Source organism: Arvicanthis niloticus, chromosome 25, assembly GCF_011762505.2.
Source record: "Arvicanthis niloticus isolate mArvNil1 chromosome 25, mArvNil1.pat.X, whole genome shotgun sequence".
Lineage (NCBI taxonomy): Eukaryota > Metazoa > Chordata > Mammalia > Rodentia > Muridae > Arvicanthis > Arvicanthis niloticus.
Window position 1 is genome coordinate 26,555,056 of NC_133433.1, and position 13,396 is coordinate 26,568,451.

The 13,396-nt window shown below is 41.1% G+C and overlaps 1 protein-coding gene across 1 annotated transcript; it reads left to right on the forward strand.

The window, feature by feature from the left end:
* The first annotated feature begins 206 nt into the window (after nt 1-206).
* Nucleotides 207-1,238, forward strand: Mos (MOS proto-oncogene, serine/threonine kinase). Its single transcript, XM_076923971.1, has one exon. The coding sequence runs from the start codon at nt 207-209 to the stop codon at nt 1,236-1,238; it is 1,032 nt and encodes a 343-aa protein (XP_076780086.1).
* The last annotated feature ends 12,158 nt before the right edge of the window (nt 1,239-13,396 follow it).

Here is a 13,396-nt window from a genome sequence, read left to right on the forward strand (position 1 = left end):
AAAAAAAAAAAAAAAAAAAAAAAAAAAAAACTTGTTGAGTAGCAAGACGTGATAGCACAGATGTGGCTGGTTTTGAGAATACAGAGAAGACTAAAGGAAAGGCGTTGGGATGAAGGCAGGATTTTCGGCCATGCTTCCAAACTTCCCTGGCTGTTCCTCATCATTTCTCTCTAGTGTCTCATGTGACTGTCCCATCTGCGAGTGTAATGCCTTCGCCTCTAACCCTGTGTCGCTACCTCCCTCGCGAGCTGTCGCCATCGGTGGACTCGCGGTCCTGCAGCAGCCCCTTGGTGGCCCCGAGGAAGACAGGGAAGCTCCTCCTAGGGGCCACTCCTCCTCGGGCCCCGCGGCTGCCACGCCGGCTGGCCTGGTGCTCCATAGACTGGGAACAGGTATGCCTACTGCATAGGTTGGGCTCTGGAGGGTTTGGCTCGGTGTATAAAGCCACTTACCACGGTGTTCCTGTGGCCATCAAGCAAGTGAACAAGTGCACCAAGGACCTACGTGCATCCCATCGGAGTTTCTGGGCTGAACTGAACATTGCAAGGCTGCGCCACGACAACATAGTCCGGGTTGTGGCTGCCAGCACGCGCACGCCCGAGGGCTCCAACAGCCTAGGTACCATAATCATGGAGTTTGGGGGCAATGTGACACTACACCAAGTTATCTACGGTGCCACGGGATCCCCGGAGCCTCTCAGCTGCAGAGAGCAATTGAGTTTGGAGAAGTGCCTCAAGTATTCCCTAGATATTGTTAATGGCCTGCTTTTTCTCCACTCACAAAGCATTTTGCACTTGGACCTTAAGCCAGCGAACATTTTGATCAGTGAACAGGACGTTTGTAAGATCAGTGACTTCGGCTGCTCCCAGAAGCTGCAGGATCTGCGGTGCCAGCAGGCGTCCCCTCACCACATAGGGGGCACATACACGCACCAAGCTCCGGAGCTCCTGAAAGGAGAGATCGCCACGCCCAAAGCCGACATCTACTCTTTTGGCATCACCCTGTGGCAGATGACCACCAGGGAGGTGCCTTACTCCGGCGAGCCTCAGTACGTGCAGTACGCAGTGGTAGCTTACAATCTGCGCCCGTCATTAGCAGGGGTGGTGTTCACCGCCTCCCTGACTGGGAAGACGCTGCAGAAAATCGTCCAGAGCTGCTGGGAGGCCCGCGCCCTGCAGAGGCCGGGTGCAGAACTGCTCCAGAGGGACCTGAAGGCTTTCCGAGGGGCACTTGGCTGACTCCATCGAGCCTGTGTGGAGATAAGCTTTTTGTTTCTGTTTCTTTTCAAAGAAGTTAGGATGGTGTGAAAGCATACCCCTAGGGCATATTTTTAGGAAATAAAGTTACTACAAACTTCAGCCTGAAGTGCTTTTCTTAAGACATACCAAGCTACAGATCTCATGGGCATCACTGTTGTCAAACAACCTGAGCCCCTTATGGTTATGTGTTTCCTTTCTGGGCTCCTGGCCTACTGTATCGTTTCCGTAGTAAGGTTTGTTCCTGAATGAAAAAAGAGGGAGGAGGGAGGACATCACTGCTCCTAGGTGTGAAGGAGAACGTTTATTGTGAATAAAAGGGAGACATTGACATAGTCAAAGGCAGGGACATCTGGCTGAGAGAGTCCAGAGCGGACATGACCCTGAGCCATGTGAGAAGAGGTAGGAGGGGAAGAAAGAAAAGAGGAGAACCAGGTGTAGTAGCCAGGAGACCCAAAAAAGGAGGGGTAACTAAAATGGATTACATAGAAAAGGCCAGCTGGGGGAAGGGCAGCCCAGCCCCTGGGCTGGAGAAGTTTAGGGCAGGGGGTGGTGCCAGCCAGGAGCACCCTGTAACTGAAAGCGACTGAGGGATCTGTCACCAGGTCTGCTTTGATGTGGTAAATAGTGACCTCAGCCCTTTGTCCTGGGGCTGAAAACTAACAGTTACTGACAAAGACCATTTTTCCAAAAAAAAAAAAAAAAAAAAATGAATGCCACTATAGACATGCCACATTTTCTCCTGTAAATTCTCATGTGTCACATCCCCCTCCCCCAACACACACACACCTAAATTCAAGCTGCAGTTTGCCTGCAAACAAAACAACAAAACCAATGCTTTTTAAAAGAACAGTTGTTAGCCAGCAGTGATGGAGCACACCTTTAATCCCAGCACACAGGCGACAGAGGCTGTTGGATCTCTGATCTCTGAGTTAAGGCCAGGCTGGTCTACAAAGTGAGTTCCAAGACTACAGGCTACTACTGTATAACCAGGGCTACACAGAGAAACCTTATCTCAGATGAGAGAGAGAGAGAGAGAGAGAGAGAGAGAGAGAGAGAGAGAGAGAGAGAGTTGCTTTTCTTTCCAGTCCATAAGGAAAGGCTGTTTTCAATCACTTTCACATAAATTTTACAAATTGAGTTATTTTTTTCAAGCAACAATATTCTAAATGACTTTAATAGCTGATAATGAACATTGTCATAAGCAGAAAAGTTGCAAAAACACTTCCAAAACTGAGTTTAAAACTGGGTTTCTTTTGCCTCAGATTTCAGCCCCAAAGCAGGTGCTAAAAATAAAGTTGTGCCATAGCAGCAAATAGAAACCCAATGAAGACTGAAGGCTGAGCTGACAAAAAAAAAAAAAAAAAAAAAAAAAAACCAAAAAACCAGTGAGATGGGATTGCTTTTTCTAGAAGTCAAGACACTGAGCCATGTGGATGGGGTTTAGAAAAGGAAACTCTTGTCATTGGGACAGCTGTGGCTTTCTCTAAGTGAAAGGGACCCATCGGTATCCATGTGTGGAGGGGGTCAGGTAAGTACAATGTCTGGGAGAGTTGGTGTGGCACACGCTTGGGCTAGAGCCTGTGTACTGCAGAAAGGAGCAGAGAACCCCAGAAGAGGCAAGAGACACTGAATGTGCATGGTTGTTTGGTTCGGTTTTAGGCTGAAGAAGTAAGTTTATTTGTAGACAAAAGCTGAGGAGATAAAGATAAACTGGTGAGCTTTTAAAAATCAAAGAGATGAAAAACGGGAGCCTTGGAAAAAAAGGACCTCTCTCCCAGGATGGGCAAGAGTGGGGCGGAAGAGCTAGTACAAGTGTGTAGGGAAGAGGCGTGGAAGCTCAAGGTTTCTTCTCTTCCTGTCTAGGGTGGTTCAGTGGAGGTCTACAGAGTGAAATTCTGGTCTAGACATGTTCTTGGAGGAAGCAAAAGGGAGCCATCTAGGGCCAGGTAATGTTGAAAGAACGTTGTTAACTATCCAGGTAGCTACTGGCCAAGAAATAGGTCTCTGGCTTGTGATCTGGGCTTCTGCGATGTAGGGACTAAGTCATTAAGCAGAAACTACACTTGAGCTCTTTTCCTGAACTGTCAGTGGGCAGTCTAACTATCCAGACCCTCAGTCCCATTACTAGGATGCAACAGTTAGGCTCTGCTTCCAGTCACAGTCGTGACCCACAGTCACTATGCCTGAATGGTTCTCTGCTTACAGATGAAGATGGCCAGCTCTGAAGTTTCAGGCTGAGAACTTCCACAGATCTGAAAATATTCAGGAAAAAAAAATTTACTAACTCGTACAAATTTATTATTCTCGAAACAACATACTATAACCAGTATTCACACAGCATATCCATTAAACTAAGCATTGTAATCAGTAGGCAGATTAGAAAAACAGAATGTATGGGTTATATGTAAATACAGTTCATTTTATGTAAGGAACTTGTAAGGGTCGTGGATCTAGCCCCCCACAAAGAACACTAAGAAACACTATATTCAATAAATATGAAAGAGGTCAATATTTTATCATTAAATAGATTTTGTTAGGGTAGATGATTTTACCCAACTATAGTCCAAGTTAGTAGGTAGATCAGGTAAATTTTCAGTGATATTTTCAATTTACGATGGCCTTATTGAACCTAACACCACTGTAAGTTGTTAAGCACCTATACTTCACTCCCCAAAGATACAACTCAAGTAGAATGTTCTCCTAGAGTGTGCATGGCCCCAGCCCCAACCTCCAGAACTACAAAACTAATTAACTTAAAATATAATTCCTTCTGTTTGTTTAAGCAAAAGGAACTATCATTTGTAAATCCTTAAATAGAATCCATTAAAAATATAATATATTACAATGAATTTGCTTTGTTTTACTATATTAAAATATTATTCTAAGTATATTGAATGCCTTATTCTCAAATTGTTGTCTGAGGTAAAACATAGCCTCAACAAGGGTATGTTTTAAAGGCATAAAAATCCAGAATTGACTTCTAAAAGGAACTTGGCCACAGCTGAGGTTAGAACATCTTTTCTGAAAACCATACCAAGTGACAAATGAATACAGAAGAATCTTTATACATTCTGTAACCATGAATGTAAGAGAAACAAATTCTAGAATGCAGTGATATCCAAAGACTAGACTAATTGCATAGGAAGAGTATAGGGACAAGAGGGAAGGGACCCACCAGTGATAGGTCCTAGAGATACCTGAAAACATAGATGTCCATAGAATCAGAGCCCCTCAGGAAGTGCAAACGTGTGTGTGTGTGTGTGTGTGTGTGTGTGTTTAGGGGATTAAGTCTGGAAGCAGAACTGAGCTTCCAAATGTTAGTAGAGGAAGAGAAGTGTTAAATGTCCCATCACCACAGAGCTCAGACAATGGCAGAGAAGAAAGGGCTCCTGGACACCAGAGCACCTTGTGGGCAGGGCAGAGTATAAGAGAGGCTCAGAAGCCTCCTAGGCCCCTTTGTTTTAAGAGAGCAAAGCCTATGGCTTCAGAGAGAAGCCCTGCAGAAATGCCATGTCTGAAGGGAGCATGCAGATAAAGGAAGTCAGAGCTTTTGGAAAACATCCTGACTGAGCTTGAGCAAGGGCCTCAGCTGCTCCATGTGTACTGACCTAGTCAGATGATGTTCATATTTGAGAAGCCAGCTCGACATATTTAACACAAAGATTAAAAAAGTAAATGAAGACTGAGTCAAGTTGTGGCAGGGAAGAGATACAACCTACCAATGGTAATTGTGGCTAACAGTTGTAGCAAATAGATATTGTCCAGCAGTAAGAAAATTATAAACAGGCAGACAATGTAACAAAAAAAAATAGAACCACTGCCTTAAATCTAAAGAAAAATATACAGATAAAGGGAAATTTTACCAAAATCAGAGCTTTTAAAAAATTATGTTGATTTGGAAGGGTGTTGAACATGCAGAAGGTCAGAAGACAATGTGTGGAAATTGATTCATTCTCTCTTTCCACCACGCTGGTTCCAGGAATTGAACTCAGGTCCTTAGAGTTAGCTATAAATGCCATTACCCTCTGAGCTATCTCATCACCTAAAGCATGCCCTCTCTTCCTCCCTCCTCTCCTTCCCTCTCTCACTCTCTCCCATCTTCCCACCCTCTCTCCCTTCTTTCCATTCATTCATTGTTTGTTGTGCATGAGTATGCATGCCATTGCAAATGTGTAGTGATCAGAGGGCAGATTTGTGGAGTTAGTTCTCTCCTTTTACCTTTATGCAGGTTCCTGGGGTGGACCTCAAGTCATCAGGTTCTTGGTGGCAAGCCTACTGAGCTATCTCACCACCACAACTGTTATGCAACTACGTGCTGAAAAAAAAAAAAACACTAATCAAAGTTGTAGGAATCTTGAGACCAACAGTGCAAACAGGTTATTATTAGTGAGTGAATATAGTGAAGTTAAAAGTTATCTCAAATAGTAACATGAAAAAAAAATGTGTGTCACATCTAGAGAAAACAGAAAAATTGAGAGATTTTTTTTTAAATGGGAAAAATGGGATTAATATCAAACATAATGAGTTTTTTTTTAAAAAAGCAAAACAAGTAAGTTTGTTAAATAAAAATTAACATATATTCCACTGTGAGAAATAGTCACAAAAGTGGCAAATACAGATCAAAATAAGATTTTTTTTTTATTAAAGAAAATGCTGTCTGCATAACTTTGGAAATAAAACTCAACACCTATAAGAACATATGGCTTTCTCGGCAACATACACAAACTAGCCCCAATGAACACAAAATACAAACTGACAGTTTGTGTGAAAGAAATAAAGTTATTCAACATCTGGCCTATTTTTCCCATAAGACACAACATGGCACTAGCTTCTCTTAAAGACTGATTGATCTTTGCTATTCAAATAATTCCAAAAACGTCCATTTCTTTAAAGAATAGTATTTATACTGAAGCCTTATTAAGATTACTTTAAGATAGAAAAAGAAAGAACAAGGGGCTGGGGAGATGGGTCACAGACACTGGCCTCAGAAAAACTGGTAAAGATGTCTTTCCATGTGATAAGTCAGTCAGTGAAGAATGTCAGAATGTAAATATCAAACAGTCAATGTATTGAAATTGACAGAACTTAGAATCTTAGGTAAACAGACAAACAAATGGTTTGCAAAAAATTACAGCAGAATCGAAATCCTATTTCTTTCCTCAGACAGCTTTCCTTCCCAGCTTTATGAAGTTTGTTTGTTTGGCTCTGAGAGCTTTCTGGCATCTTCTTTCTTTGAGGAATCCCAGTTCACCTTCCTCATCTGATCCTGTTTCTCAATCCAAGTAATTTCCCACTATCTAAGCAGCCTGGAGGGACTGGTTCTCTAGGGCTTCTTTGTGTGTTGATTACCTTTCATTTGCCTCAATGGTGCTGGATTGATTGTTACTGATGCCTAAAAAGTGTGGGACTTCAACTCCAGAAAACATGTGGGTACACACACACCTCTCCCACCCTACAATCTGCATCACAGCAGCTGGTAGGACTTCAAACCAGCAATCACTCCCACATTTTCACTGGATGCAGCCCTCTCAAGATAGAATGCAATTCTTACAAGACTCAAAAAGAATAAATGAATTTTCCTTTAACCTGATTCAACACACACATGTAATCAATGTTCATTCCTTAGTTTTAGTAAGTATATCATGATAATATAGTATATTAACATTCATGAACCCTAAACAGAAGATGATGTGTTTATAAAAAGATAAAGAGATATAGAATATGTTCTGTGGGGGTGTGGTGAGGTATGGGGGAAGGAGATGTCTCAGCAGGCCCATGCCAATGTATCTCTTCCCCCTGAGGGACCAGCCACATGATGGTATAGTGTAGAACAGAGTTTATTCAGGGCATGGGGAGGGGAGTCAAGATGGTAGTAGAGGCAGAGAAAGGGAGAGGGAGGAAGGGAGGGAAGGAGAGAGAGAGAGAGAGAGAGAGAGAGAGAGAGAGAGAGAGAGAGAAAGTAGAAGCCTGCCATGAGCATGTGGAGAGAGGGAGAGGGAAGGAGGAAGGGGTGAGGGTGAGGGGACAGAGGGGGAGCAAGAAGTCAAGAGAGCAGGACATCAAAAGAGAGCAAGAGAAGGGGGCAAGCAGTCCCTTTTATTGGGCCAGGCCTAACTGGCTGTTGCCAGGTAACTGTGGAGATGAAGTTTAGACAGAATGCTAACAGAAGATACACAATAATTATCTGTATTGGCAAAATAATTATCTGTATTGTCTTTATGACTTTAAAATATTTACTGGTGCATCTTTTAGATTTCCAAATATTTAAATTTCATACACAGGGCTTGGAGAGATGGCTCATCAGTTAAGATGTTAAGAACATCCCCTAAATGTTCTTCCAGGGGATCTGGGTTAGATTCAGTTTACTGCTAGTTCTTTTGTTGTTGTTGTTGTTCCACACGGTTTTTTAATTGGATATTTTATTTACATTTCAGATGCCATCCCCTTTCCCTATTTCCCCTCCCTAGAAAACCCCTATCCCATACCCGCTTGTCCTTTTTGCTTTTATACAATTTTTTAAATAATAACTCCAGTTCTAAGGAACTTGGTCTACTCTTCCGGCTTCTGTGGACACTGTACAAACACACATTATGCACAGACACACGTATAGGCAACATACTCATACACATAAAAAATTCACACACAAATATTAGTGTAATAGCAATCATCTTACCAGAAATCATGAAAGTCGTTCTCACCAAATTTGGAAACAATAGACTGCCCACTATGCTGCGGCTGTTTAGAGTTTTGATTGATCACTCAAAAGACAGAAAATCTGAGTTCTGCAATTCTGGCAAGAAAAAACAAATTCTGTTTACAGATTCTGTTTTTAGGATATGTACCTGAGAGAGGGTAAAATTAAAAAAAAAAAAAAAAAAAAGCCAGAAAATTTAAAAAAGCAACAAATAGTCAAGGGTAGCTGCTTCTAGAAAATGTCAACATATTCTATAAAACCTGAGCTCTGCAAGCACCAGGAAAGAAACAGGACTAAACCAGAAGTAGTGGGCACACCTTTAATCCCAGAGGAACAGGTAGATCTCTGTGAGTTCAAGGCCACCCTAGTCTATAGAGTGAATTCCAGGACAGCCAGGGTCACACAGAGAAATCATGTCTCAAAACAATAACAAAAAACAAACAAATGAAAAAAAAAAGATGTCAAAAAGTAAAGACAAACAGACACACACACACACACACAGGAATTCTGGAATGATAAAGATGGTGTTTAAAGACAATAAAGAAAAAGACCAGCTTTTTAATGAAATTATCTTTAGATACCTATGTAGCTAACTGGAACTGAAAGATGCATCCAGACTTCATACTACATAGTCACGATACATTCTCAGAATTAAGAGTTAAAATATGAAGTCATGAGAAGCCCCAAAAGGTAGGTGTGAATTCCTTTAACATATCAGAGTAGTAATATCCTAAGACAATAAACAAACAAACAAGCAAGCAAGGGAAACACAACAACAACAAAAACCTGGTATTTTCAACTATAAGAACATAGGCACATGGAAAAAAAATCAACAGTGCTTTTAAGGCCAAAAGAAAAATAACAAGCTGGGTTCTGTTGGATGTTACTAGTACAATCACAGATGGGCAGAAATTTTAGGGAAAACGATCTAGAAACATCTATTTACAATCTCAAGATCCTTACTCGGTGACCCAATATCTCTATTTCTGAATGTTTAAGCTGTTACATATCGCACAGACCCAAGTCCGTCTGTTACAGGACCTTCATAGCAGTGGAAAGTGAAGTACCTCTCAGTAAGAACTGGCCATGATTTATCCCATCATAAAACTCTATGCATTGACCAAAATAAATAAGCTTTTACTTTGCAGGGAAGCCTTTTTATTTTCAATTAAAAGCAAGGTAGAAGGCTAATGAATACAATTAGCATGCTTTCTTTTGTGAAGGAAAGAGAAAAAGCAACTGTCCCTATTTGTTTAAATTTGCATACAAACTCCAGAAAGAAAACTAGAAAAAGGTAGGACAAGATGTTCATTGTATATCTTTTATGGTAATCTGAGAACCATATCTCCTAATTTTTTTTTATAAAAAAAAAAAGATCATTTAACAGTAAAAGTATTTACATATAGTCAAAGACCTATTTGTGAAAGCTTGTCTTAAAACAGTTGCAATACACCTGCCCTGTTGCCGGTTCCTTCTTCCTCCTCCAGCCAACAGTGTCTCGGAAATGCACTCTGACAGGCCAGGAGTGCCATTTCTCTCTGACTCCTTCCTCGGGTTCAAAGCTGCTGGTCCTCAGTAGCTGATATAAAGGAGAAAGAGATGGAGACATCAGGTGCCTGTCCTGCTTAACCATTGCTGATGTACCTTTCTCTCCCTCATTCCTTAACCTGCAATCACCTTTACTCTTTATGCAAATCCACATTTCCGCTTCTTTCCGGCCCCCCCCCCCCCGCCATCATGTCTGAAGTGTATTATTATATGCCAAGAACTGTGTTTACATAAGTATATATTCATGCCACCTGTTTACTATTATTGTCATTTTGTTTTTAAATATCAGGATACTGAGACCCAGTGAGGATAACTTGACCAGAGTCACACAGACAAAGATGGGCTCGTAACCCATGTCCCTAATCATCATGTTCTTCCACCCGGGATGGTGGTCAAGGCAGAACAAAAAAGACAACAACAACAATTTTTAAATTGATTGTTTCAAGTGCTTAAAGAACGTATCTGATTCACGTGGAAATAAGGCATTTCGTGGTACAAACATTAAGGTACTTACTATAAGTGAAACAGGAGAGACATGTGAAAAACAATCCTAGTGTACACTTGATGCAGCAGAGAAGAGGTCAAAGCAGGGTGAAAAGAAGGAACCTTTAGATTTGAGTGAATTGAGAGAACATTTCCCTAGAAACTCTGGGGATAATTTAATGATAAGCATAGAGAAAATAAAGCCATTGCATCAAAAAAGTATTAACTTTAGGAGAAACAAAATGTTTGGACAGCGAGAAACAAAGCAAAGATGGAGTGGAGTGATAAATGCCATCATTCAACACAGCCTCACAGAGCTTCGACAAGCAATACTGTGCAGGTGTGATTTCCTGCAAATAGGAGCAGGAAAAAAAAATAACATTTAAGACAGCCTATTGCTGGTTCGAAACTTGTCTGGAGACAGCTGGGGAAGATGGTTCAGTAGTTAAAGCACTGGCTAGTCTTCCAGAAGCACCTGGTTTGATTTCCAGCACCCACATGGAAGCTCACAATGGTTTTTAACTCCAGTTTCAGGATATTCAATGCCCTCTTCTGGCCTCCCCAAGCACTGCACACATGTGGGACACATATATAAGCAGGCAAAACAATGTGTACGCATTAAATAAAAATACATAAATCTTTAAAAACCAAACCAGCTAACAAACTAAAAACACTTGTCTCAAACTTGCAATCCTCCTGTGTCAGCCTCCCAAATGTTGGTACTTTGCATTTTAAATTAAAATTAAATTAAATTTTAATTTAATTTAATTTAAATTTAAATTTAAATTAAAAATTAAATAAATTTTTACATTTATTTAATGTGTGTGTGTTTACACATGAATACCATGGCATATGCATGGAGGGCAGCAGATAACGTGCAAGAGTCAGTTCTTTCTTTTATGTGGGTTCTGGGGAACAAACTCAGGATTTAGATTTAGGAATGAGGAAAATTAAATCCCCCCTTTTGAAAAAAAGAAGAAACTAGGTTCTACCCAAGAAAGTCAGAAGGTATTCATTTCAGTGTGTTTCTTAGAGGTAACCTACCTGAGACACCAAAGCCACCAACCAGCACAGGGAGTGCTGAGCCTGCAGCACTGGTGTGCAGGCTGTTTTCTGATGCTCTATTGTCATTCTATGATTTTGGTGTTTACATGTAACTGATTAAATTTTAAAGTAAATTTAAAACAAACAAAATCAGAAGCATAGGTGTGCCTAAGGAACGTATTTCAACACAACAACTCTAACCCTAATTCTGAACTATGAAATAGTGTTTTGTTTATTTTTTTATGACAGGCTACCTCACTTTTCTAAAGAAAAATTTTTACATTTATTTAATGTGTGTGTGTTTACACATGAATACCATGGCATATACATGGAGGGCAGCAGATAACGTGCAAGAGTCAGTTCTTTCTTTTATGTGGGTTCTGGGGAGCAAACTCAGGTCTTTGGGATTGGCAACAAATACTTTGACCCACTGAGCTGTCTTGGTGGTCCTGAGCTGGCCTTTAATTCACAATCCTCCTGTCTCAGGCTCCCTGGTGCTGACATTATCACCATGCTGTGCTTAAATATGAGTTTTAGGAAACAGATGACACCACAGAGATAAACAAAGCATTCTTCTCCAGTGCCTTGGTGTATGTGCATCCACGCATGGGAGAACCACTCTTTCTACACGTACACACTATTAACACGAAGCAGGCTCCCTCCTAAGGGGAAAGCCTAAAAGAAAAAGCCCACACATTCAGCTAAAGAAAGGAAGCTGCAGAAAGTAAAACAAAAGAGCACACTGCTGAGCAGGGAATTTGATTACAAAGAGGGAAAGCTGAAGGTCTATGGGACAGTAGAGGGCATGCAGAAGACATTTAAAGAGAAAGGCAGGAGGTTAGGGGACATGGATAGACAGGACTAGAAGCTTGTGCACTTCGGAGAGGCCAAGGTGCAGAACTTCCTTGATTTAGAACTGGAGGTAGATTTTCCCAGTCTCAGGAGCAGTGGAGCACAGGAGAGCATGCTGTATTGTCAGTCTAAGAAAACATTTGTCAAATGTTGAGGAAGGTTTAGGTCCCAGAGAACTAGGGAGTCAAGTCCTGCCACAAAACCCTCTGAAGAATAAAGCATATGTTTTCTCTCATACTGTTTAAATGCTGTGGCAAAGAGGTGACTTAGCAGACCCTACAGCTGTCATTAATGGTCCACTTCAGTGTATTTTCCATGATTACCCATGACTTGCAGCTATTGTGATTTTAGTCATAGTAATTCCTCACCAGGGCTATTCTGTACACACAGTCAGTTGAATTAGGTCTTGGCTCTGCAGGAAAAAAAATGTTATTCCGGGATTTCTCTTGGCTTTCTTGGTAGTCATACTTTGGCTCATACTTGTTAGCATCTTTCTGGGATGTTACAGAAAGTTTCAAATTTAGTCAGCAATGTGCTTTCTAGAGCAGCACTATCCTTTGTTGCCTTTAATTAGGTTCAAACACTAACTACTAAAGGTAGTTAAAAGTAGTTACTATGAGGTTCTTTAAACTTTCTGTTCTCTGAAAATTTCATAGATTCTTCCCTATCTAATAAAATTCAGTGTTAGCACATTTTATGGACCTTGCTATAAACTCCCAGTCAGAGCTGCAATTGGTACTCACAGCTCCCGACACTGGTGCGGAAGTCGAGCGATCATACATAGCATTGGTCATTAAGGAACTGGGCTGACAACCCCACCCACAACAGTTCCTCTACTCCATATCATAAATAAATAAATAAATAAATAAATAAATAAATAAATAGCAACCAGAAAATGGTTTATCCTCGACTGCGGAGGTGCTCTTGAAGTGGGGAGGAATTTGCCCACGTGGCAAGTTAGCCCAGACAAATGAAAGGAGACACCAGGAGGTGCTGCTGGCCAGAGACAGGAAGTCTCCAGGGGTTACAGGAGTGTTTTCCCCGAGTCTGCAGGGAACTAGGGTGAAAGGTGTCCCCAAGGCCAAGTGGGAAATGTAGGCACACCAGTCATGTTGATTGCCATGGGTACTGTCTCTTCTATACTATGGGCTATGAAAGCCATTCATTATTCTTGAATATATGCAGGCTTCTAGAACGTAAGGCGACAGAGGCTGGCTAGTCATGTTTCTGTCTGGGAAAGCCAAGGAACCCCAAGAGTGCATAAAACATGCTTCCTGTTTTTAAAGAGTCTAGCCTAGCACATCAGTTTTACTAAAAGTATTTTTTTCAATAAATACTTTACATACCACATACCAAAATCATTTCCAGATGGACTAGAGACCATATGGAACACTGGAAGAAAATAGAATGAAAGGTTATTATAAAGTCGGAGAGAGAGAAGATTTTAAAGTATGAAAGCAATGGAAAATCTATAGAAGAAAATGCCAGGATTCATTACACAGTGGAGAGGATTTCT

Coding starts and splice junctions, on each gene's coding strand:
- Mos (XM_076923971.1), top strand. CDS start 207: ATGCCTTCGCCTCTAACCCTGTGTCGCTACCTCCCTCGCGAGCTGTCG.